The 20,982-nt window shown below is 39.6% G+C and overlaps 1 protein-coding gene across 1 annotated transcript; it reads left to right on the forward strand.

Annotated features, from left to right (window-relative positions):
• Positions 1-11,876: 11,876 nt before the first annotated feature.
• Positions 11,877-15,303, forward strand: LOC104119276 (uncharacterized). Its single transcript, XM_009630727.4, has 5 exons — positions 11,877-12,750; positions 12,886-12,943; positions 13,278-13,361; positions 13,470-13,605; positions 14,095-15,303. Exons 1-5 carry the CDS (start codon positions 12,048-12,050, stop codon positions 14,371-14,373), a joined length of 1,260 nt encoding a protein of 419 aa, XP_009629022.1. The 5' UTR covers positions 11,877-12,047; the 3' UTR covers positions 14,374-15,303.
• Positions 15,304-20,982: the final 5,679 nt, after the last annotated feature.

Consider the following 20,982-nt stretch of genomic DNA (forward strand, 5'->3'; position numbering starts at 1 on the left):
CATAACAAATAACAACCAACATAAACTTCAGTAGCTCTCCAGTAATTCAAGCTGCATGTAAAGGTACAGAAATTGAATCTCAACCTTAATTTTATAGCCCTGTAACAATATGAGTAACTCCGTATAGAAGAAGAGCACGATGATGTAAATGTAGACCAAAATCCACAAGCAATAAATATATGCGGGTGCGGGGCGGGGTGGGTTGAAATTTAAAAAAAAAAAAAATTTATGCGGGTTTGGGGTTAGAGCTTAAATTTTTATAAAATTACAACATTTCAGTGATATCTTCGGTTTACTTTTGCGATATTAAGTTTTGGTGTTCCTGTCAAAGTATATGTTTGTCTGCATTAGAAAGGTTTTCTGGTTATCATAATAAACGGTCCTAAATTTATTAGCCTAATTTGTAATTGTTTTAAGAAGTAATTCGTAACAAACAATTTACAAGGATTATCATTGTTTTATTGCATGGTGTACTGAATCTAATCTATAATGGAGTATGGAAGCCACTCAAATCTTTATGCATACAAATTAGTTTCATATTTACTGACTACTTTTATATAATTTTACTACTTCAAAATATTTGTATAAAGAATTTAATTTCTAAATATCCTTATTATTATTTTTAGACTTTTGTCTATTTTTAATCCTATGCAATATATTGGAGAAACTAAACAAAGCAGTTGCACTCAAACGTAAATTCTTAACTGACATGGATAATTTTAGCCAAAAACATTTGTAAAGTAACAAACTAACAAAATAACAAAATAATAATATAATAAAAATAAAATTAAAAACTAAAGCAGGGCTGGTGGATACGGGTGTGTATGTGGTGCGCGTGGATGTGGGTGGAAGTTCCATGCGAGACGGGACGAGGCGGGTTAAAATTTTATGGTTCTATACAGAACCCGCACTGCACCCATACCGCACCGCTCCGCTTGCCATCCATAGCCTCTGCAGTAGAGCTCAACGTTTTTGTTATTACAGAATTTTATGCTATAGAATGAACCCACTCACCATCCCTTTTAACTCTTTTAGTATGGACTATTAAGAAAGCGAATGACTTAATTCCAGAGGAACTTTCTCCTTAGATGTCACGACCCAAAATCCAACTAGTCGTGATGGCACCTAACCCAATCCGCTAGGTAAGCCAACTTTCAACTATTCAATTCCAATAACAATTATTAAAGAAATTTAAGTAAATAATTATCTTAATCTTATACATTCCCCAAGAACTGATAGTACAAATCATGAGCTTCTAAGAATAGAATATACAAAGCGGAAATGAAATAATACATAGTGTGTTTGAATAATGCATAAACAGAGCTTTTATAAATCTAAGGCTACCCTGAACAAAAGGCAGCTACAACAGGAACACAGGTACATCTTCAAGTCCCGCAACCATTGAGCACAGCAACAACAGCAGCCAACATCTGCACGCAATGTGCAGAAATGTAGTATCAGTACAACCGACCCCATGTACTAAGTAAGTAACAAACCTAGTCGTAGGTTAAAAGTAGTGACGAGCTTCCACCAAGGTCGGGTCCAAAATTAATAGTCCACAATAATCCATTACAACATAAAGTAAATAATGCCAGAAGTAACTCAGGGATAAAATACTCAGCCAAATCATGATTTCAAAAATAGTAGTTCTTTCTTTCAAATACATCAGTGAAAAAAAAAACAAATCGTTTGCTGGAGTTGCCAAAAATATGAATAGTTTGAAAATAATAAATTTCTCCCAAAATCTTGTCAATAATAAATAAGATGTTTCATTTTCCTTCCGGATAACCCGTGTAAAAATAAATGTATCACTATGCCCATCTGTCAACAATGTGTGAAAAATCGTGAATGATGTGATGCAGTACAGCACGAGGAAATACATCTCTATGCATGTATGTCAAGTGTGCATGCCAATGCAATGCAACTCAATGATAAGATCATAAACAGCCCCTCGGGCAGAACATCACTCATATACAACCCCTCGGACAAAACCTCACAGTCACTCGTGCCACTCGGACATACCTCCCAATCACTCTTGCCACTCGGGCACACCTCCCAATCACTCTTGCCACTCGGGCATACCTCACAATCACTCATGCCTCCCTGTCACTCAGCACTCAGCACTCGGTACTCGCACTTAGTAGGTACCTGCGCTCATTGGGGTGTGTACAGACACCGGAGGGGCTCCTACAGCCCAAGCGCTATAATCTGCACGGACAACTCACGTGCTGCACGAACAACTCACGTGCTATAATAATAAAGTATGCTACAGGCGGGCAGCCCCGATCCACACTCATCCTTACAAATCAGGCCCTCGGCCTCACTCAGTCATAAATATGCTGCAGGCGGGCAGCCCTAATCCACACTCATCCTCACAAATCAGGCCCTCAGCCGATATCAAACATGCTGCGGCGTGCAGCACAATCCCATAAATATACAGCATGCTGCGGCATGCAGTCCGATCCCATAAATATGCAACATAAATCAGGCCCTCGGCCTCACTCAGTCATAAACCTCTCAAACCACTCGGGCATCTCAGTAAAACAGGGCATTCGGCACATGCTGAGTTATGATATGCAATGAAATGAATATGACTGAGTATGAATTTTCAATTTAACATAATAATTCACAGCAATATGACCTCTGAGGGTCCCAATAATACTGGCACATGGCCTCAACATGATTTCTAATATGCTTTTCAGCTCAATTTCTTTAACACATAAAACCGCATGGAAAATGTCAAGATTATTTAACTATAAAATTCCACATAAAAAATTACGTCACAATTTCTATAGTGCACGCCCACACGCCCGTCACCTAGCATGTGCGTCACCTACCAACAATTCACAAAATACATATATTCAGGGTTCATACCCTCAACTCCAAGATTAGAAGAGTTACTTACCTCGAACAAGACAAATTCAATATCGAGCAAGTTAAGCAATGCTCCAGCAATTCCACTCTGCGTGTATCAACTTCCAAACGGTTCGAATCTAGTCACAATTAATTTGATTCAGCCCAAAAATTTTATAGGAATTAATTCCATATCAAAATACTAATAATTCCACAAAATCCGAAATTACGCCCCAAAAATACCTGTGGGGCCCGCGTCTCGAAATCCGACGAAAGTTACAAAATATTAACACCCATTCAACCACGAGTCCAACCATATAAATTTTACTCAAATCCGTCACCAACTCGACCCTCAAATCTCCAAATTAAACCAAGAGAGTTTTCACAAATTTTTCCAACTTAATTCATCAATTAAATGCTAAAAACAACCATGGATTCGGGTAATTTAATCAATATTGAGTTAAGAACACTTACCCCGTTGTTTTCTCTGAAAATCTCCCAAAAAATCGCCACAATCCGAGCTCCAAATCGTTAAAAATGGAAAATGGGACGAAGTCCCATTTTCTAAACTTAAACTTTCTGTCCAGACCTCTCTTCTTCGCGAACGCGGCAGGTCCCTCGCGTTCGCGAAGCACAAAATGTGCTTCCCAACATTTACTCTTCGCGAATGCGAGACACTGTTCGCAAACGCGATGCTTTACGGAACCCTTCTTCGCGAACGCGAAGGCAAAAGTCCATGCCCACTATGTTTCCCTTCGCGAACGCGATACCCCATACGCGAACGCTATGCACAACCCAGCTTCTCTTCGCGAACGCGAGACCTCCTCGCGAACGCGAAGAGTAAATCCTGCCTACCACAAATTCCTCTTCGCGAACGCGAGGGCCCACTCGCGAATGCGAAAGAGAAAATCCGAAAAATGCAGCAACAGATATCAACAATCTCGCCAAGGCCAAAAAAGATCCGTTAAACATCCAAAATTCACCCAAGCCCCTTGGGACCTCAACCAAATATACCAACAAGTCCTAAAACATGATACGGACTTAGTCGAACCCTTAAATTACCTCAAACAACGCTAAAACCATGAATTACACTCCAATTCAAGCCTAATGAACTTTGAAATTTCTAGTTTCTACAAACGACTCCGGAACCTATCAATTCACGTCTGAGTGACCTCAAATTTTTCACACAAGTCATAAACGACATAACGGAGCTATTCCAATTTCCAGAATCAGATTCCGGCCTTGATATCAAAAAGTCAACTCCCCGGTCAAACTTTCCAAAAATTTAACTTTCGGCATTTCAAGCCTAATTTTACTACGGACCTCCAAATAATTTCCCGGACACGCTCCTAAGTCCAAAATAACCATACGGAGCTATTGAAATCATCAGAATTAAATTCCGAGGTCGTTCACACATAAATCGACATTCGGTCACTATTTTAACTTAAGCTTTAAACCTTGGAACTAAGTATTCCAATTCATTCCAAAACCTCACCGGACCCGAACCAATTACCCCAGCAATTCATACAACAACTGTAAAGTACAATTTGAGCATTAAAGGGGGAAGCGGGGTTGTAATACTCAAAACGACCGGCCGGATCGTTACATTCTCCCCCACTTAAACATATGTCCGTCCTCGAACGTGCCAAGAGTTGTTTCCAAGCCATCAAATCACTGTTCTATCTTACCACACACGTACTCGGGGGTGAACCCACGTCACCCTATCCCACATAGGCTTGACTACACAATGCAACTGAAAATCATTAATTTAACCTTAGCCCATAAACCTTGGAGTTTAATTTCCAACCTTTAAAATTTCTTTCAAGACACGAATATTACATTTACACACTGTATAAGTCCGAATAAGCTACATCGAGCTATAACTATAACCACGGATATAATCACCCAACATATTACACAACTTGCATGCTCGTAGCACCATTCCTGATCGCAGTGACTACTCCAAAACCAACCGCATACTGGTATTAAACCCATATCGAACCAAACCTCATCCCAAAACCTTCGTACACTGTTGATAATAAAAGAAACACGCAGAATCTCGAAACCCTTTATCAGACCAACAAGTCATGGAGGTCTCTTGCCCCAACCGGAACCATAATCATTTTCTGAGCCGTATTTCAATATTATACTCTTGAATATATCGAAATTAAACCCGATAGTACCCATTCAAGGTCCAATGACCTTATATGACTAAACATAACTACTCCACAAACATACCGCACCAATATAACTCGGAGCCACAACTCGTGCCATCCGTGCACTAATACGCAACAATTCAAATGTACCCAGTCATGGAAAATGACTCAAGTGAGAGAACTGCCCCGCCATATTAACAAGTACTTCTACAACGAAACGCTGAAAATTCATCATACACCGTAGGACCATCACCCGATTCTAACACGAGGTTCATATTATATACTCCGAGCCACCCTACTCCAATTTAATGACGACGGAGAGGCAAATGATAAAAATACTACACAAAAACTTGAAAGGACATAACCATTACGCTATCGATCATGCAATACCCAATTACTCATCACACTCAAATTTCGCTACAAAGCTCAAACAGAACTGCACTATCTGTGCACATAACCAATGAATCACAACTCCTCGTAGCATAAAGGAATAACTCCCAGATCATTTGAGAATAAGAATAAGTTCAACATCAACTAAATGACACATCTCTCAATAATAGCAGTATGGAGCCAACCATTCCGGCTCGGTGTAGAATACACATCTTAATTGGGCCTACCTATGGACCCCCAAATCAACTCGGGTTACCCACAAATAGATAAAAATTCTTCTGAAAATCCATAATGATTGAATCATAACACATTCTATCATATGGCTAGCTTCGGCCACAACTTCAGAGTCCACAACCATGAAACAATCCGCTCCTGAGAACTCCCAATCTCCAAATCCATAGAACACGCGAATCACCATATTTGATTCCATCTCCACCGCCCGAATGCCTAATAACTCTCTCATACATGATCATCCCACGAGAAATACTTTAAAAGTCCTTCCGTGCCAATTGATAATATTTGAACATTAGCAGTCTATCAACCATGTGAGTACCGCAATACTAATTTATACCTCCGTAAGAAAAAAAAAATACAATGTGCCTTCTGAATTCCGCCCCTTTCTCATACAACACCAAGTAGTAATAGTATTTATCTAGTTATTTGAAACCGTCCATGTTGTCCAACATTCGTTACCTTCTCTTCAAGACTGTACTGCCACCTTGTACATGAAAATCTAGCTTTCGTACAACACGTAACATCTATATTGCTATCATGTGAAAAGCACAAGAATCTTACTATCAACTTTGAGTCACCAATAATTTACATACCATTTTAGTTAGAAACCTTTCTCTTGCTTCTTTTCAGGAGAAAATCACAATACATAACACGTTCTCCACACCGGTAAAAACCATCAAGAATACTTTGGAATCCATTTGCACATAATCAAGCCCTTAAAACTAAATTCCTCTAACTCGACCAAGCCACGCAGGTCGCCAAGTCCAGGTGTATTTCCACAAAGCACCTGTAGAAAACCCCCACATCATAAGTACTCAAAGAACCGATCATATCCATTACCATACTGATCCAACCTACTACCAAGTTGTCCTATTTCTCCAAGTCCCTTCCGAATTTGTCTTCAGATTGATACTTCATCTTGCTAAAATACCATAATCTTTAACCACAACTTACCCCACAACATTAGCATAGAACCATAACGCCCTACGACCCATAAGCAATTGTATTCTTCTTAAGCACCTTCAAAAATACCACAACTACAACACTCACTCTGAGAATACATTATGTGAATTTAAAATTGTTCTTCTTACCTTCCTTACACAAAAATGTAGAATCCATACACAAGTCCGGAAACATTCTCAATTGCTATATATAATTCTCAAACCCACTGGAATCTTCTCGGGAGTCACCCACTTTGCTTAAATCTAATTGCACCGCCCAAATGGGCCAAAAGACACGTGCCCCATTAGCACCACAACACTCAAAGAAGTAACTCTACTTTAACACCACATATCAAATTCATACTCCGTGCGCACTACATCATTCACCAATTACAACTCACTCATCCCGCAAATTTTATTTACTCATACGTGAAATATAATCCTTAACCAAAAATTTCCTTATTCGAGTTATCCTCTATCTCAACTTCTGCAAGTCATAGCTAACCCACAAGTATGCCTCAGACCAAAATTAAAATTTAACACCTAACCCTAAAATCAAATTGTCAATAGCAGACTCCCCCACTTGGCTCAAAGCCATAAATTTAAACACTAGATAACTCGCAATATCCACACTCTATTACTGTCATAATACCGCAGTCGGTTCAAACAAAAATTATTCTCAAGCTCATACAATGCCAACCATAAAATACCTCAATCATCCACTAAGCTTGCATTTATTCTCTTGACACTCGAGTCAACTTTATCAGCCAGATTCAAATTCAAATCTCCACCCATACACCCCGTCGGCAGAAAAGAAACTCTCCACTCACATCATAAGAAATACTCCTACATAGATTACTCCGCAGGGGATAATCCACCTGCTTAGCCTCAATCTGATATCTTGTTATATCTTTTCGCAGTCACAATTACTATGCAATCACTTAGCCAATCTGCGTCCAAACTCATTACCCAGACATGAGAATTTAATTTACCCCAAAATTTAGCAATATAAAAGATCCTTCAAAACATTCATACTCGAGACTGTGCGTCACATTAAAATGAAAATCAAGCATCCCATGGCCATTTCTTTACATTTCAAGGAAACACTTCTCGTCACATTCAAATCGTCTTAACACATCCAGCGGTTACATCATACCCATTATACCGCCATTCCACTGCTCATCGAGCCACAAATTCCACTGTAGGGTCATTACCAGACATATGAATCCAAATGTACAGGTTACAACTGAAGCTACCGAGCCTAAGCTGCGGTCTAAACCTGGCCTCAAGTCCTCCAGACTGGCCCATCACCAAAACACAGAATACTCACCTCGAACCTCGTTCATAGAATCACAATTCGGCGATGCACACCTGATACTGAGCGCTCATGTGCGCATACGAATACGTGGAAGGAATTCAAAGAGTTTATATCTCAAGCTGAATCAATCTCGCACGATAAAAAAAGAAAAATGGGAAGTATATATCCCAAATGCCCTGTAGCCTCTCGAAGATAAGTATGGATGTCATCATACCTATCCGCAAGACTCTACTGGAAACTTGCTCATGACTTGTAGAACCTATGAACCTAGAGCTCCGATACCACCTTGTCACGACCCAAAATCCAACTAGTCATGATGGTACCTAACCCAACCCGCTAGGTAAGCCAACTTTCAACTATCCAATTCCAATAACAATTACTAAAAAAATTTAAGTAAATAATTATTTTAACCTTATACATTCCCCAAGAACTGGTAGTACAAATCATGAGCTTCTAAGAATAGAATATACAAAGCGAAAATGAAATAATATATAGTCTGTTTGAATAATACATAAACAGAACTTTTATAAATCTAAGGCTACCCTGAACAAAAGGCAGCTACAATAGGGACGCAGGTACATCTTCAAGTCCCGCAACCATTGAGCACAGCAGCCAACATCTACACGCAATGTGCATAAGTATAGTATCAGTACAACCGACCCCATGTACTGAGTAAGTAACAAACCTAGCCGTAGGTTGAAAGTAGTGACGAGCTTCCACCAAGGTCGGGTCCAAAACCAATAGTCCACAACAATCCATTACAACATAAAGCAAATAATGCTAGAAGTAACTCAGGGATAAAATACCCAGCCAAACCATAATTTCTAAAATAGTAGTTCTTTTTTTCAAATACATCAGTGAAAAAAAAACCAAATCGTTTGCTGGAGTTGCCAAAAATATGAATAGTTTGAAAACTATATTTATCCTAAAATCTTGTCAATAATAAATAAGATGTTTCATTTTCCTTCCGAATAACCCGTGTAAAAACAAATGCATCACTATGCCCATCTGTCAACAATGTGTGAAAAATTGAGAATGATGTGATGCGGTACAGGACGAAAAAATACATCTCTATGCATGTATGTCATGTGTGCATGCCAATGCAATGCAACTCAATGATAAGATCATAAATAGCCCCTCGGGCAGAACATCACTCATATACAGCCCCTCGGGCAAAACCTCACAGTCACTCGTGCCACTCGGCCATACCTCACAATCACTCTTGCCACTCGGGCATACCTTCCAATCACTCTTGCCACTCGGGCATACCTCCCAATCACTCTTGCCACTCAGGCATACCTCACAATCACTCATGCCTCCCAGTCACTCAGCACTCGGCACTCGCATTCAGTAGGTACCTGCGCTCATTGGGGGTGTGTACAGACTCCGGAGAGGCTCCTACAGCCCAAGCGCTATAATCTGCACGGACAACTCACGTGCTGCACGGACAACTCACGTGCTATAATCATAAAGTATGCTGCAGGCGGGCAGCCCCGATCCACACCCATCCTCACAAATCAGGCCCTCAGCCTCACTCAGTCATAAATATGTTGCAGGCGGGCAGTCCCGATCCACACTCATCCTCACAAATCAGGCCCTCAGCCGATATCAAACATGCTGCGGCGTGAAGCCCGATCCCATAAATATGCAACATACTGCGGCGTGCAGCCCGATCCCATAAATATGCAACATAAATCAGGCCCTCGGCCTCACTCAGTCATAAACCTCTCAAGCCACTCGGGCATCTCAGTAAAACAGGGCATTCGACCCAAAATATTTATATGCATTAAAATAGAGTCATAAAACTGAGTTATGATATGCAATGAAATGAATATGACTGAGTATGAATTTTTAATTTAACACAATAATTCACAGCAATATGACCTCTGAGGGTCCCAATAATACTGGCACATGGCCTCAACATGATTTCTAATATGCTTCTCAGCTCAATTTCTTTAACACATAAAATCGCATGGAAAATGTCAAGATTATTTAACTATAAAATTTCACATAAACAATTACGTCATAATTTCTATAGTGCACGCCCACACGTCCGTCACCTAGCATGTGCGTCACCTACTAACAATTCACAAAATACATATATTCAGGATTCATACCCTCAACTCCAAGATTAGAAGAGTCACTTACCTCGAACAAACCAAATCCAATGTCGAGCAACTTAAGCAATGCTCCAGCAATTCCACTCTGTGTGTATCAACATCCAAACGGCTCGAATCTAGTCACAATTAATTTGATTCAGCCCACAAATTTTATAGGAATTAATTCCATATCAAAATACTAATATTTCATCAAAATCTAAGATTACGCCCCAAAAATACCTGTGGGGCCCACGTCTCGGAATCCGACGAAAGTTATAAAATATTAACACTCATTCAACCACGAGTCCAACCATATAAATTTTACTCAAATCCGACATCAACTCAACCCTCAAATCTCCAAATTAAACCAAGACAGTTTTCACAAATTTTTCCAACTTAATTCACCAATTAAATGCTAAAAACAATCATGGATTCGGGTAATTTAATCAATATTGAGTTAAGAACACTTACCCAGTTGTTTCTTCTGAAAATCTCCCAAATATCGCCTCAATCCGAGCTCCAACATTTGCTTTTCGCGAACGCGATGCTTTACGGAGCCCTTCTTCGCGAACGCGAAGGCAAAAGTCCATGCCCACTATGTTTTCCTTCGCGAACGCGATGCACAACCCAGCTTCTCTTCGCAAACGCGAGACCTCCTCGCGAACGCGAAACCTCCTCGCGAACGCAAAGAGTAAATCCTGCCTGCCACAAATTCCTCTTCGCGAATGCGAGGGCCCACTCGCGAACGCGAAAGAGAAAATCCGAAAAATGCAGCAACAGAAATCAGCAATCTCACCAAGGCCAAAAATGATCCGTTAATCATCCAAAACTCACCCGAACCCCTCGGGACCTCAACCAAATATACCAACAAGTCCTAAAATATCATACGGACTTAGTCGAACCCTCAAATAATGCTAAAACCATGAATTATACCCCAATTCAAGCCTAATGAACTTTGAAATTTCTAGTTTCTACAAACGACTCCGGACCTATCAATTCACGTCCGATTGATCTCAAATTTTGTACACAAGTCATAAACGACATAATGGAGCTATTTCAATTTCCAGAATCGGATTCCGACCTCGATATCAAAAAGTCAACTCCCCGGTTAAACTTCCTAAAAATTCAACTTTCGGCATTTCAAACCTAATTCCACTACGGACCTTCAAATAATTTTTCGGACACGCTCTTAAGTCCAAAATTACCATACGGAGCTATTGGAATCATCGGAATTAAATTCTGAGGTCGTTCACACATAAGTCGACATCCGGTCACTATATTAACTTAAACTTTAAACCTTGGAACTAAGTGTTCCAATTCATTCCAAAACCTCACCGGACCCAAACCAATTACCCCAGCAATTCGCACAATAACTGTAAAGTACAATTTGAGCAGTAAAGGGGGAAGCGGGGTTGTAATACTCAAAACGACCGGCCAGATCGTTACATTGGGGGAATTGTTGTGATTCTTCTTGAATAGCCTAAGTTTTCCCTTTGAGAATCACTTTTGAAAGTATTATCGTAACTGTTCAGATCGAATATGATACAGCCTATAAAATATAAATTGGGTCAATTTCTTGGGATTTACTCGTACATTTGTGCGGAATACATAAAATAACTTAACCTATATTTTAAGCCCTGAAAAATGCAGATGCAGATACGAGTAAGGATTGTGTTACTGTCATCCCTCGTGGTCACCTTAAACCCAAAAAGTACCCCTAAAAGAGAGTGTGTATGCTAGACCCCAACCCCTCCACGTTCCAAAGTTAACAACTTCCCCTAATACCTGTTCTCCTGGCCCCCTACCCCCTCCCCCCTCCCCCCACACAAATCATAGAGCCCCCAACTCCTTCCAGCATTTATAAAATCCCCCACATTCTTTCCTTATTTCTAAACTCTCTCCTTCCTCTTAATCCCTTTGAGATTGATCACCTTCTCCATACATTAACCTCAACTCTCATTTGTTCTACTTCTTTTGCTCTTTCTTTCTTCACTCTTCCATTCATTCTTCTTCAAGAAAATAACAAAGCTAGTCAAGTACTTTATAGATTAAAAAGATGTGTTCATCTAATTCCAAATTGCAGAGGAGCAGTAGTGCTGATAATATTACAACACAAACCATCTCTCATATCAATGGTCGCCCTGTTCTTCAACCAAATAGGAATCAAGTCCCTCTCTTGGAACGCCGCAATTCCCTAAAAAATTCACCAACCAAGATTTCTTCTGCTGCAGCATTACACCCTTTGTCATCACCAAGAATTGATATTTCTCCTCCAAGTACTACTAATTGTAACAATAACAACAAAATTAGTGCAAAAATAAAGCCTTTCGTGACAACTCCTCCTATCTCTCCTAAAATCAAATCACCTAGACAGCCAGCAATTATGAGGGATAATAATCCTAATGGCTTGAATTCTAGTGCTGAGAGAGCAGTGTCACCAAAAGACACTACTAAATCCACATATTTAGTGAAGAAGTCCAAGAATTCCAGTGGAATACCTTGTGCGGAAAATTCCTTGTTGAAATGCTCTTCTTCTTTGATAGTTGAGGCACCAGGAAGCATTGCAGCAGCAAGAAGGGAACAAGTAGCCAACATGCAAGTCCAAAGGAAAATGAGAATAGCTCATTATGGAAGAACAAAGTCAGCTAAGTTTGAAGGCAAAGTCTCTGCAGCTGACTTTTCCTCTTCTCCTGCTTCTGCTTCCACCAACTCCAATCCTCGAGAAGAAAAAAGATGCAGCTTTATCACAGCTAATTCGGGTAATTTTCACTTTACTTCTAATTTTTAAGAAAAAAGAACATGAACCAGAAAGAATTGTTCAGGAGTTATTATTGATCCTGTGTTATGCTAATTACAAATGGAACTAATTTTCTGTTATTTTGTTGTGTTTTCAGACCCTCTCTATATTAAATACCATGATGAGGAATGGGGAGTTCCTGTACATGATGATAAGTAAGTAATACTCCCTCCATTCAATTTGTTTGACATAGTTTGACACCGAGTTTAAGAAAAAATGAAAATTTTTAAAATTTGTTTTATGAAACATGTGATAACATTTGTGTTGGTACAAAAGGTTTTAACTCAAATATGTCATAATATTTGTGTGGCTATAAAAGCTTTCAATAAAGAAAATATAGAAATAAATGGACTAATAAGAAAATAATGCTTAACAAAGTGGAACAATGGGAGAACCTTCTTTCAACCCCCTTCCCCCTCTCTTTTTGGTGGTAATAGAGACATATATCAGTATAATTTTGGGATTTATTTCTCTATTGTGTATATGCAGTCTGCTGTTTGAATTGTTGGTGTTAACTGGTGCACAAGTTGGATCAGACTGGGCTTCAGTATTAAAGAAAAGGCAAGATTTCAGGTGGGTTTTTTCTTTTCTTGGCACAATTCCTCTGTTTATCATTTGTTTCTGGAAAGACATTAAGAACTTCAGAGATCTTAACTGTATTTTGCATGCTTTTCTATACAGGGATGCATTTTCAGGATTTGATCCGGAAATTGCTTCAAAGTACAATGAAAGGAAAATAACTTCAACAAGTGCCGATTATAGCATAGAGCTGAGCCAAGTCCGTGGAGCTGTTGACAACTCTAACAGAATCTTGGAGGTAATCACCTAACTTTAGCTTTGCAAAAACCACTAATTAATTTTTGAACTGTCTTTTCCTTTTCAGTGTTTCCAACATTTGTATAATCACCACAATTCACATGACATTATGATACCCTTGTAGGAAGCATAGATTAGTTGACATTGTCTCAAATTAATTAATGTGTTTTTAGTGACAGATCATGCATATAGCGAACACCTCTTAATTACCTAACCACATGCCCCCACATGGAATCAGAATAACATATCTGTCCTCGACATAGACAAGAAAGTAATACATGTATTAACAATTCCCTTTAATATCTTTCCATCCAAAATACAGGTCAATAAAAATGAACAACTCATTTTATTAAATAAGCATTTGATTTGAGAAATGTTAAACTTATCATACTGTTACATGCTTGTGATTCTTACCATGAAATATGAACCTCAATTTAATGACTTTTACATGCTCATGTTTAATTTGATTATTTCTCGATTTTGTTTACAGATCAAGAAGGAATTCGGTTCCTTCAACAAGTATCTGTGGGGATTTGTGAACAACAAGCCCATATCAACACAATACAAGGCCTGTAACAAAATTCCAGTAAAGACCTCAAAATCTGAAAGCATAAGCAAAGATATGGTGAAGAGAGGTTTCCGGTACGTCGGTCCGACGGTAATACACTCCTTCATGCAGGCAGCCGGCCTTACCAACGACCACCTCACCACCTGCCCACGACATCTCCAATGTGTTACATTGGCAACTCAACCACCCTCCACGCAGTAATAACTTAATAATATTAGAGTTTATTATTAGCAAAATCATAGGTTTTAAGAAGTTGTTAGAGATGCTTGCTGATTGTTTAACAATACCATAGTACTTATGTTTTCCAAAGTTGTCTTTCTTTTGGTTTGTGATTATTGAGGTGATAACGGTTTGGTGATGTAAGATATTGAGTTGGTTAATGGTTAGAGATATTTAAAGAATAAAGGGAGGGATTGTGTAGATATGGGACCGACAGGAAGCATGTGCAGGGTGGGCAAGGGAATGACAATGGCATGTGTTTGCAGCATATGCCTTCATTTAATTTTGTGCCCACTGACCAAGTGACCGCTCCATTATTTGGGTGCTTTTGACAGGCTGTGTAAAATTTCAACTTTCAAGACTCATCATAATCATATCTTCATCAGAATGGAGCAGAACAGGGGAGACTTAGGCCCAGCCTTTCCATTCTCTTTTTGGTTCTTGATTTGGATAACTATTGCATACATGCTTGTGCTTGCTTACTTCAGAGAACAATGTGGACCATATGATCCTTACACAAAGTTAAAGCGCGACACGTGCCTGCTAGATAAAATAGGAAGTTGGTGACCTAATTACGGGCTGGGGCTGGCAACTAAAGTCCCAATGGATGGTGATCATAACTATAACTGTCTTAAATTAATGAAATTCTTTAGAATTACTTTCAATAAGAAAAAGAAAAAAAAAGACGTGGTTTGATTGTTTTGTTGCCCATAGTACAATGTTGCTGAATTCTAACATGACCCAGAAGCAAACACAAAGTGTTATGCAGTTGTCTATTCATATTCTAGTGTGAGATTTTGTTGAGTGCTTCCCGTTTGGCCTTTGCCTTTTTCCCTACATATTTTTTCATATGGGATTGTAATATCATGGATTATAGTGGTTTGCCGAAATGTCTATGCAATATTTTCTGTCTATTATTCTAAAGGTTAGTTCCATAGACTAAGCATCTTCATTCCATGTGCTCTCAGCTTTTAAAAGTTGCTTTATAGTAGGGACCGTATCACATTTATTCCCACACACATTCATATGGTATATAATTGTGACGATCTAAATTTTCCTCCGTAAGATGTTGTGATGGCGCGACTAGGTAAGCCTAACAGTTAATAATAACTTGATGGAAATAATTAAGAGATTCTAAAACAAGGCTGAGTAACTAATGTAAACTTCCGAAAAACAGAATCAATAACAATACACTCCCCAAGATTGATGGAACTGAGTCATAAACTATATAGAGTCATACTAGAGTGTCTACTACATCACTGTCTCAATGAAAAATACAACAATAGTAAAGGTAAAGGAAGGTGACTCCGAGGCCTGCGGACGCCGAGCAGGCATACCTTGAAATCTCCGTAACGCAGCTAACAGTTGATTACTAATGACCGGCACGGGCATATGTGCCTGGATCTGCAAAACAAATGTGCAAAAACGTAGTATGAGTACATCACAACGATACCTAGTAAGTATCAAGCCTAACCTCAGTAGAGTAGTGACGAAGCTAGGTCATGGCACCTACTAGGATATAAATAAACAGTATGAAACGCAATAAGGATAAATAATGAAAAGCAGAGAAATAGCTGATGCGAACATTTAACGGCATGAACAAATGCCAAAATTGTAAGCACGAAATAACATAAAGATATCCGCTAAATAGAAACACAATAACCATATACGGACAATAACTGACAAAAACAGGAAGAACAAAACAACAAGAATCACAATAAGGTACCGCCTCGTGTACAATAAGAATCACCACCGAGATACCGTCTTGTGTATATATATATCAACAATCACAACCGAGGCACCGCCTCGTATTCACAATTCACAATATTTTCTTATACCGTCGTATGAGCCTTACATTTGAAATAGATTTTGAAAATAATTTTTTCACGAAATATCTACACGCACTTTAGCCCACCGTATGATCCCGTATGGCATCACGTAAGTCTCCTACACGCAACACGTATATAAGTCCCACCTTATACCGCCGCATGCACATTAATCCCAAGCCTTATACCACCGCATGCGCGTCAATAGCACATCACAATCACAACTCGTACCACAAGTGCCCATATATTACAACTTGCCAATAATCAACAATATCAATATTTTCACAACAATAGCCCATGACTCCACCAAAGCGGGTACAAGAATATCAACAATAACAATGAATGTAAAATGCTCAACAAAGAAGATGTTTCAAAAATAATAATTTCGCTTCAACGTGATAACTACTTTCACAACTTCAACACCAATAACTCAACAATGAGATAATGTATAACCACGATATTAAATAAGAATAACTCACAATGGAAGAGATAACATATAACAATGACTTCAAATAATAAAAATCAATAATGAAAGGGATAACATGAACAATAACTCCAAGTAATAATAATCAATAATGAAGGAGATAACACGATCAATAACTTTAAATAATGATACTTAATAATGTAGAGATAGCATGTAACAATAAAAGAGGCAACAAGTTTAACTAAATCATGAGAGCAATTTATCAAGTAGGATATAGAACAAGTGTTAAACAAGTCAATTAAAGCATATAAGGATAGACTAACACTAATAAGGATAGATTGACTATGAGAATTTAGAACATGATATGGCATTTCAATTAAAGCATGAAAATAGTCTAAGTAGCCTAAACCGGTCAATTACCACGTACAACTCGTGTACCTACTCGTCACCTTCCGTACACAGCTTTCACATAGCACAAAAGACATAATCAATCCCAAGTCTTAAGGGGTAGTTTTCTCACACAAAGTTAGACAAGATACTTACCTCAATTAGACCAATTCAACACTCAAAAATAGCTTTCCCCTAAAACTCGCCTCCACACGGCTCAAATCTAACCAAAATCGACTTAATATCATCAAACAATGCAAGGGAAATCAATTACAAGAGATAAAACTATGATCTTTACACTTTTTCAAAAAGTCAACAAAAGTCAAACCGGGGCTCGCCCGGTCAAAACCCGGGTCCAATGGTAGATTCCGACTAACCATGACCCCATGAGTTCATATATGTGATTAGTTTCAAAATCCGCATCCAAATCGACTCTCAAAACGCAAATTCTTATTTTTTTCAAAAACTTGAAAAAGTTTCACAAATTTTCACTTTGATTCACATGATTTTGATGTTAAAATCTAATATATATATTGATGGAATATGATTAGAAATAGATTAGAATCACTTACCCAAAGTTTGTAGGTGAAAATCCCCTCTTCAAATCGCCTCCTACCGAGTCTTGGGTTCAAAAATGAGAGAATATTTTCAAAAATTCTGTCTCCCAGCCCTTTGTACCAGCTGCAGATATCGGATTTGCGACACATGATTCACATTTGCGAACCCTCGCAATTGCGGAACAAGGCTCGCATTTGCAAACCCTGAAAGCCTAAAAAATCATCGCAATTGCGATAGAGTCTTCGCAATTGCGAACTGGAGGGAATCGCAAATGCTAGCCCTAGTACCAAATGCGAACTATGGAAAAGTCTAGCAATCTTCGCAATTGTGAAGGGGATGTCACAATTGCGACATCTTTCACCTTCGCAATTGCGATACCTGAGCACCAGCAGCACCAGTAGTCCAATTTCAGTTCAAAACCATTCCGAAACATGTCCAAAACTCATCTGAGCCCTCTTGGCTCCAAATCAAACATCCACACAAGTCTAAAAATATCATATGAACTCGCTCGCGTGATCAAAATACAAAAATAACAACAAAAACTATGAATCGAACACTAAAACATATGAATTTCAAAGTAAAGTTCAAGAATTTCTAAAGTTACAACTAAACGTCCGAATCCTATCAAATCAACTCCAAACAAAGCCAAATTTTGCAGACAAGTTCAAAATACCATAACAGACCTATTCCAAGTCCCAAAATCAAATACCGAGCTCGATATCTAAAGTCAACCTACGATTAAACTTTTCTAACTTCAAATTGCCAAATATCGGCAAATCAACCTACACACTTTTGAAATCGATTTTGGAGTTACACCCAAGTTCGAAATCACATTAAGAAGCTATCGTAGCCATCAAAACATAGTTCTGGGGTCATTTTCACCAAAGTTAAAGTTTGGTCAATATTTTCTAATTTAAACTTCTAAGCCGTGAATCAAAGGGCCCGAATCAACCTGAAAGTTTTCCGGGACGAAACTAACAAATCCCGCAAGTTATAGAGTCATAAACACATATGTGTGAAGCATAAAAAGGGGCAGCGGGGAGAAATTGCACAAACGACCGGTCGAGTCATTATATTCTCCCCCTCTTAAAACAAACGTTCGTCCTCGAACGTGCATAAGGATATACCTGAAGTGGTGAATAGATGAGGGTAACGACTCCGCATGTCGTGCTCGGTCTCCCAGGTCGCCTCCTCGACCGGACGGCCCCTCCATTGAACCTTCACTGAAGCAATATTCTTTGATCTCAACTTTCGAACCTGTCTGTCCTAGATAGCCATTGGCTTCTCAATATAAGTCAAATCCTCGTCCAGTTGGTCTGTGCTGAAGTCTAAAACATGAGACGGGTCACCATAATACTTCCGGAGCATAGAGACATGGAATACCGGATGAACTGCAAATAAACTAAGTGGCAATGCAAGCTTGTAGGCCACCTCACCAATCCTCTCAAGGATCTAAAAAGGTCTGATATACCTAGGGCTCAACTTGCCCTTCTTCTCGAACCTTATCACACCCTTCATGGGTAAAACCCGAAGCAAGACTCGCTCTCCAACCATGAATGCAACATCATGAACCTTCCGATCCGCGTAACTCTCCTATCTAGATTGGGATGTACGAAGTCGATCCTGGATCAACTTGACCTTCTCTAAGGCATATCGAACCAAATTTATGCCTAATAACTTAGCCTTACCCGACTCAAACCACCCAACTGGAGAACGACACCATCTCCCATATAGGGCCTCATAAGGAGCCATTTGAATACTCTATTGATAGCTATTTTTGTAGGCAAACTCCACAAGCGGCAAGAACTGATCCCAAGAACCCGCGGAATCCATAACGTAGGCACGAAGCATATCCTCCAATATATGAATGGTGCGCTCAGACTGTTCGTCCGTCTGAGGGTGAAATGTTGTACTCAACTCAACTCGTGTGCCTAGCTCACGCTGCACAACTCTCCATAAATGCGATGTGAACTACGTACCCAGAGATGATGGATACCATTACGCCATGAAATCGGACAATCTCACGGATATAAACCTGAGCCAGCTACTCTGAAGAATAGGTAGTCACTATTGGAATGAAATAAGCCGACTTGGTCAACATGTCCGCAATCACCCATACCGCATCAAATTTCTTCTAAGTACATGGGAGCCCAACAATGAAGTCCATGGTAACACGCTACCATTTCTACTCGGGAATCTCAAGTCGTTGAAGCAAACCACCCGGCTGCTGGTGCTCATACTTCACCTGTTGACAATTTAGGCACCGATCTACACATTCCACTATGTCTTTCTTTATCCTCTTCCACAAATAGTGCTGCCTTAAGTCCTTATACATCTTAGCGGCACCCGGATGAATGAAGTACCGTGAACTGTGGGCATCCTGAAGAATCAACTCACGTAACCCATCCATATTGGGCACACATAATCGGCCCAGCATCGGTAACACTCCGTCATCTCTAATAGAAACCTCCTCAGCATCGTCGTGCTGAACCGTGTCCTTGAGGACAAGCAAATGGGGGTCATCATACTGATGCTCTCTGATACGATTATATAGAGAAGGCCAAGAAACCATGCAAGCAAGAACTCGACTAGGCTTCGAAATATCCAATCTAAAAAACTGGTTGGCTAAGGCTTGAACATCCAATACTAATGGATTCTCCACTGCCGGTAGATAAGCTGAACCACCCAAGCTCTCTACCTTTCGACTCAAGGCATCAACCACCACATTAGCCTTCCTGGGGTGATATAGAATGGTGATATCATAGTTCGTAAGTAACTCTAACCACATCCGCTGCCGCAAGGTAAGATCTTTCTGTTTGAACAGATGTTATAGACTCCGGTGGTCGGTAAAGACCTCACAAGGGACACTGTACAAATAATGTTGCCAGATCTTCAATGCGTGAACAATGGCTGCCAACTCCAAGTCATGGACCGGGAAAATCTTCTCATGGGTCTTCAACTGTCGAGACGCGTAGGCAATCAACCTACCATCTTGCATCAACACCGCACCAAGGACAACACGTGACACATCACAATACATAGTATAAGACCCCTAGCCCATAGGCAACACCAGTACTAGGCAAGTAGTCAAAGCAGTCTTGAGCTTTTGAATGCTCGCCTCACATTGCTCGGACCATCTGAAAGGAGCACCCTTCTGGTTAATCTGGTCATAGGTGCAGCAATAGATGAAAAACCATCTACGAAACGATGATAATACCCGGCCAAACAAAGGAAACTCCAGATCTCAGTGGCTGAAGATGGTTTGGGCCAACGATGTACTACTTCAATCTTCTTCAGATCTACCTTGATCCCGTCACCCGACACCACATGACCCAAAAGTGCCACCGAATCAAGCCAGAATTCACACTTTGAGAATTTTGCATACAACTTCTTTTC

The sequence above is a fragment of the Nicotiana tomentosiformis genome, chromosome 1, assembly GCF_000390325.3.
Source record: "Nicotiana tomentosiformis chromosome 1, ASM39032v3, whole genome shotgun sequence".
NCBI classification, from domain to species: Eukaryota; Viridiplantae; Streptophyta; class Magnoliopsida; order Solanales; family Solanaceae; genus Nicotiana; species Nicotiana tomentosiformis.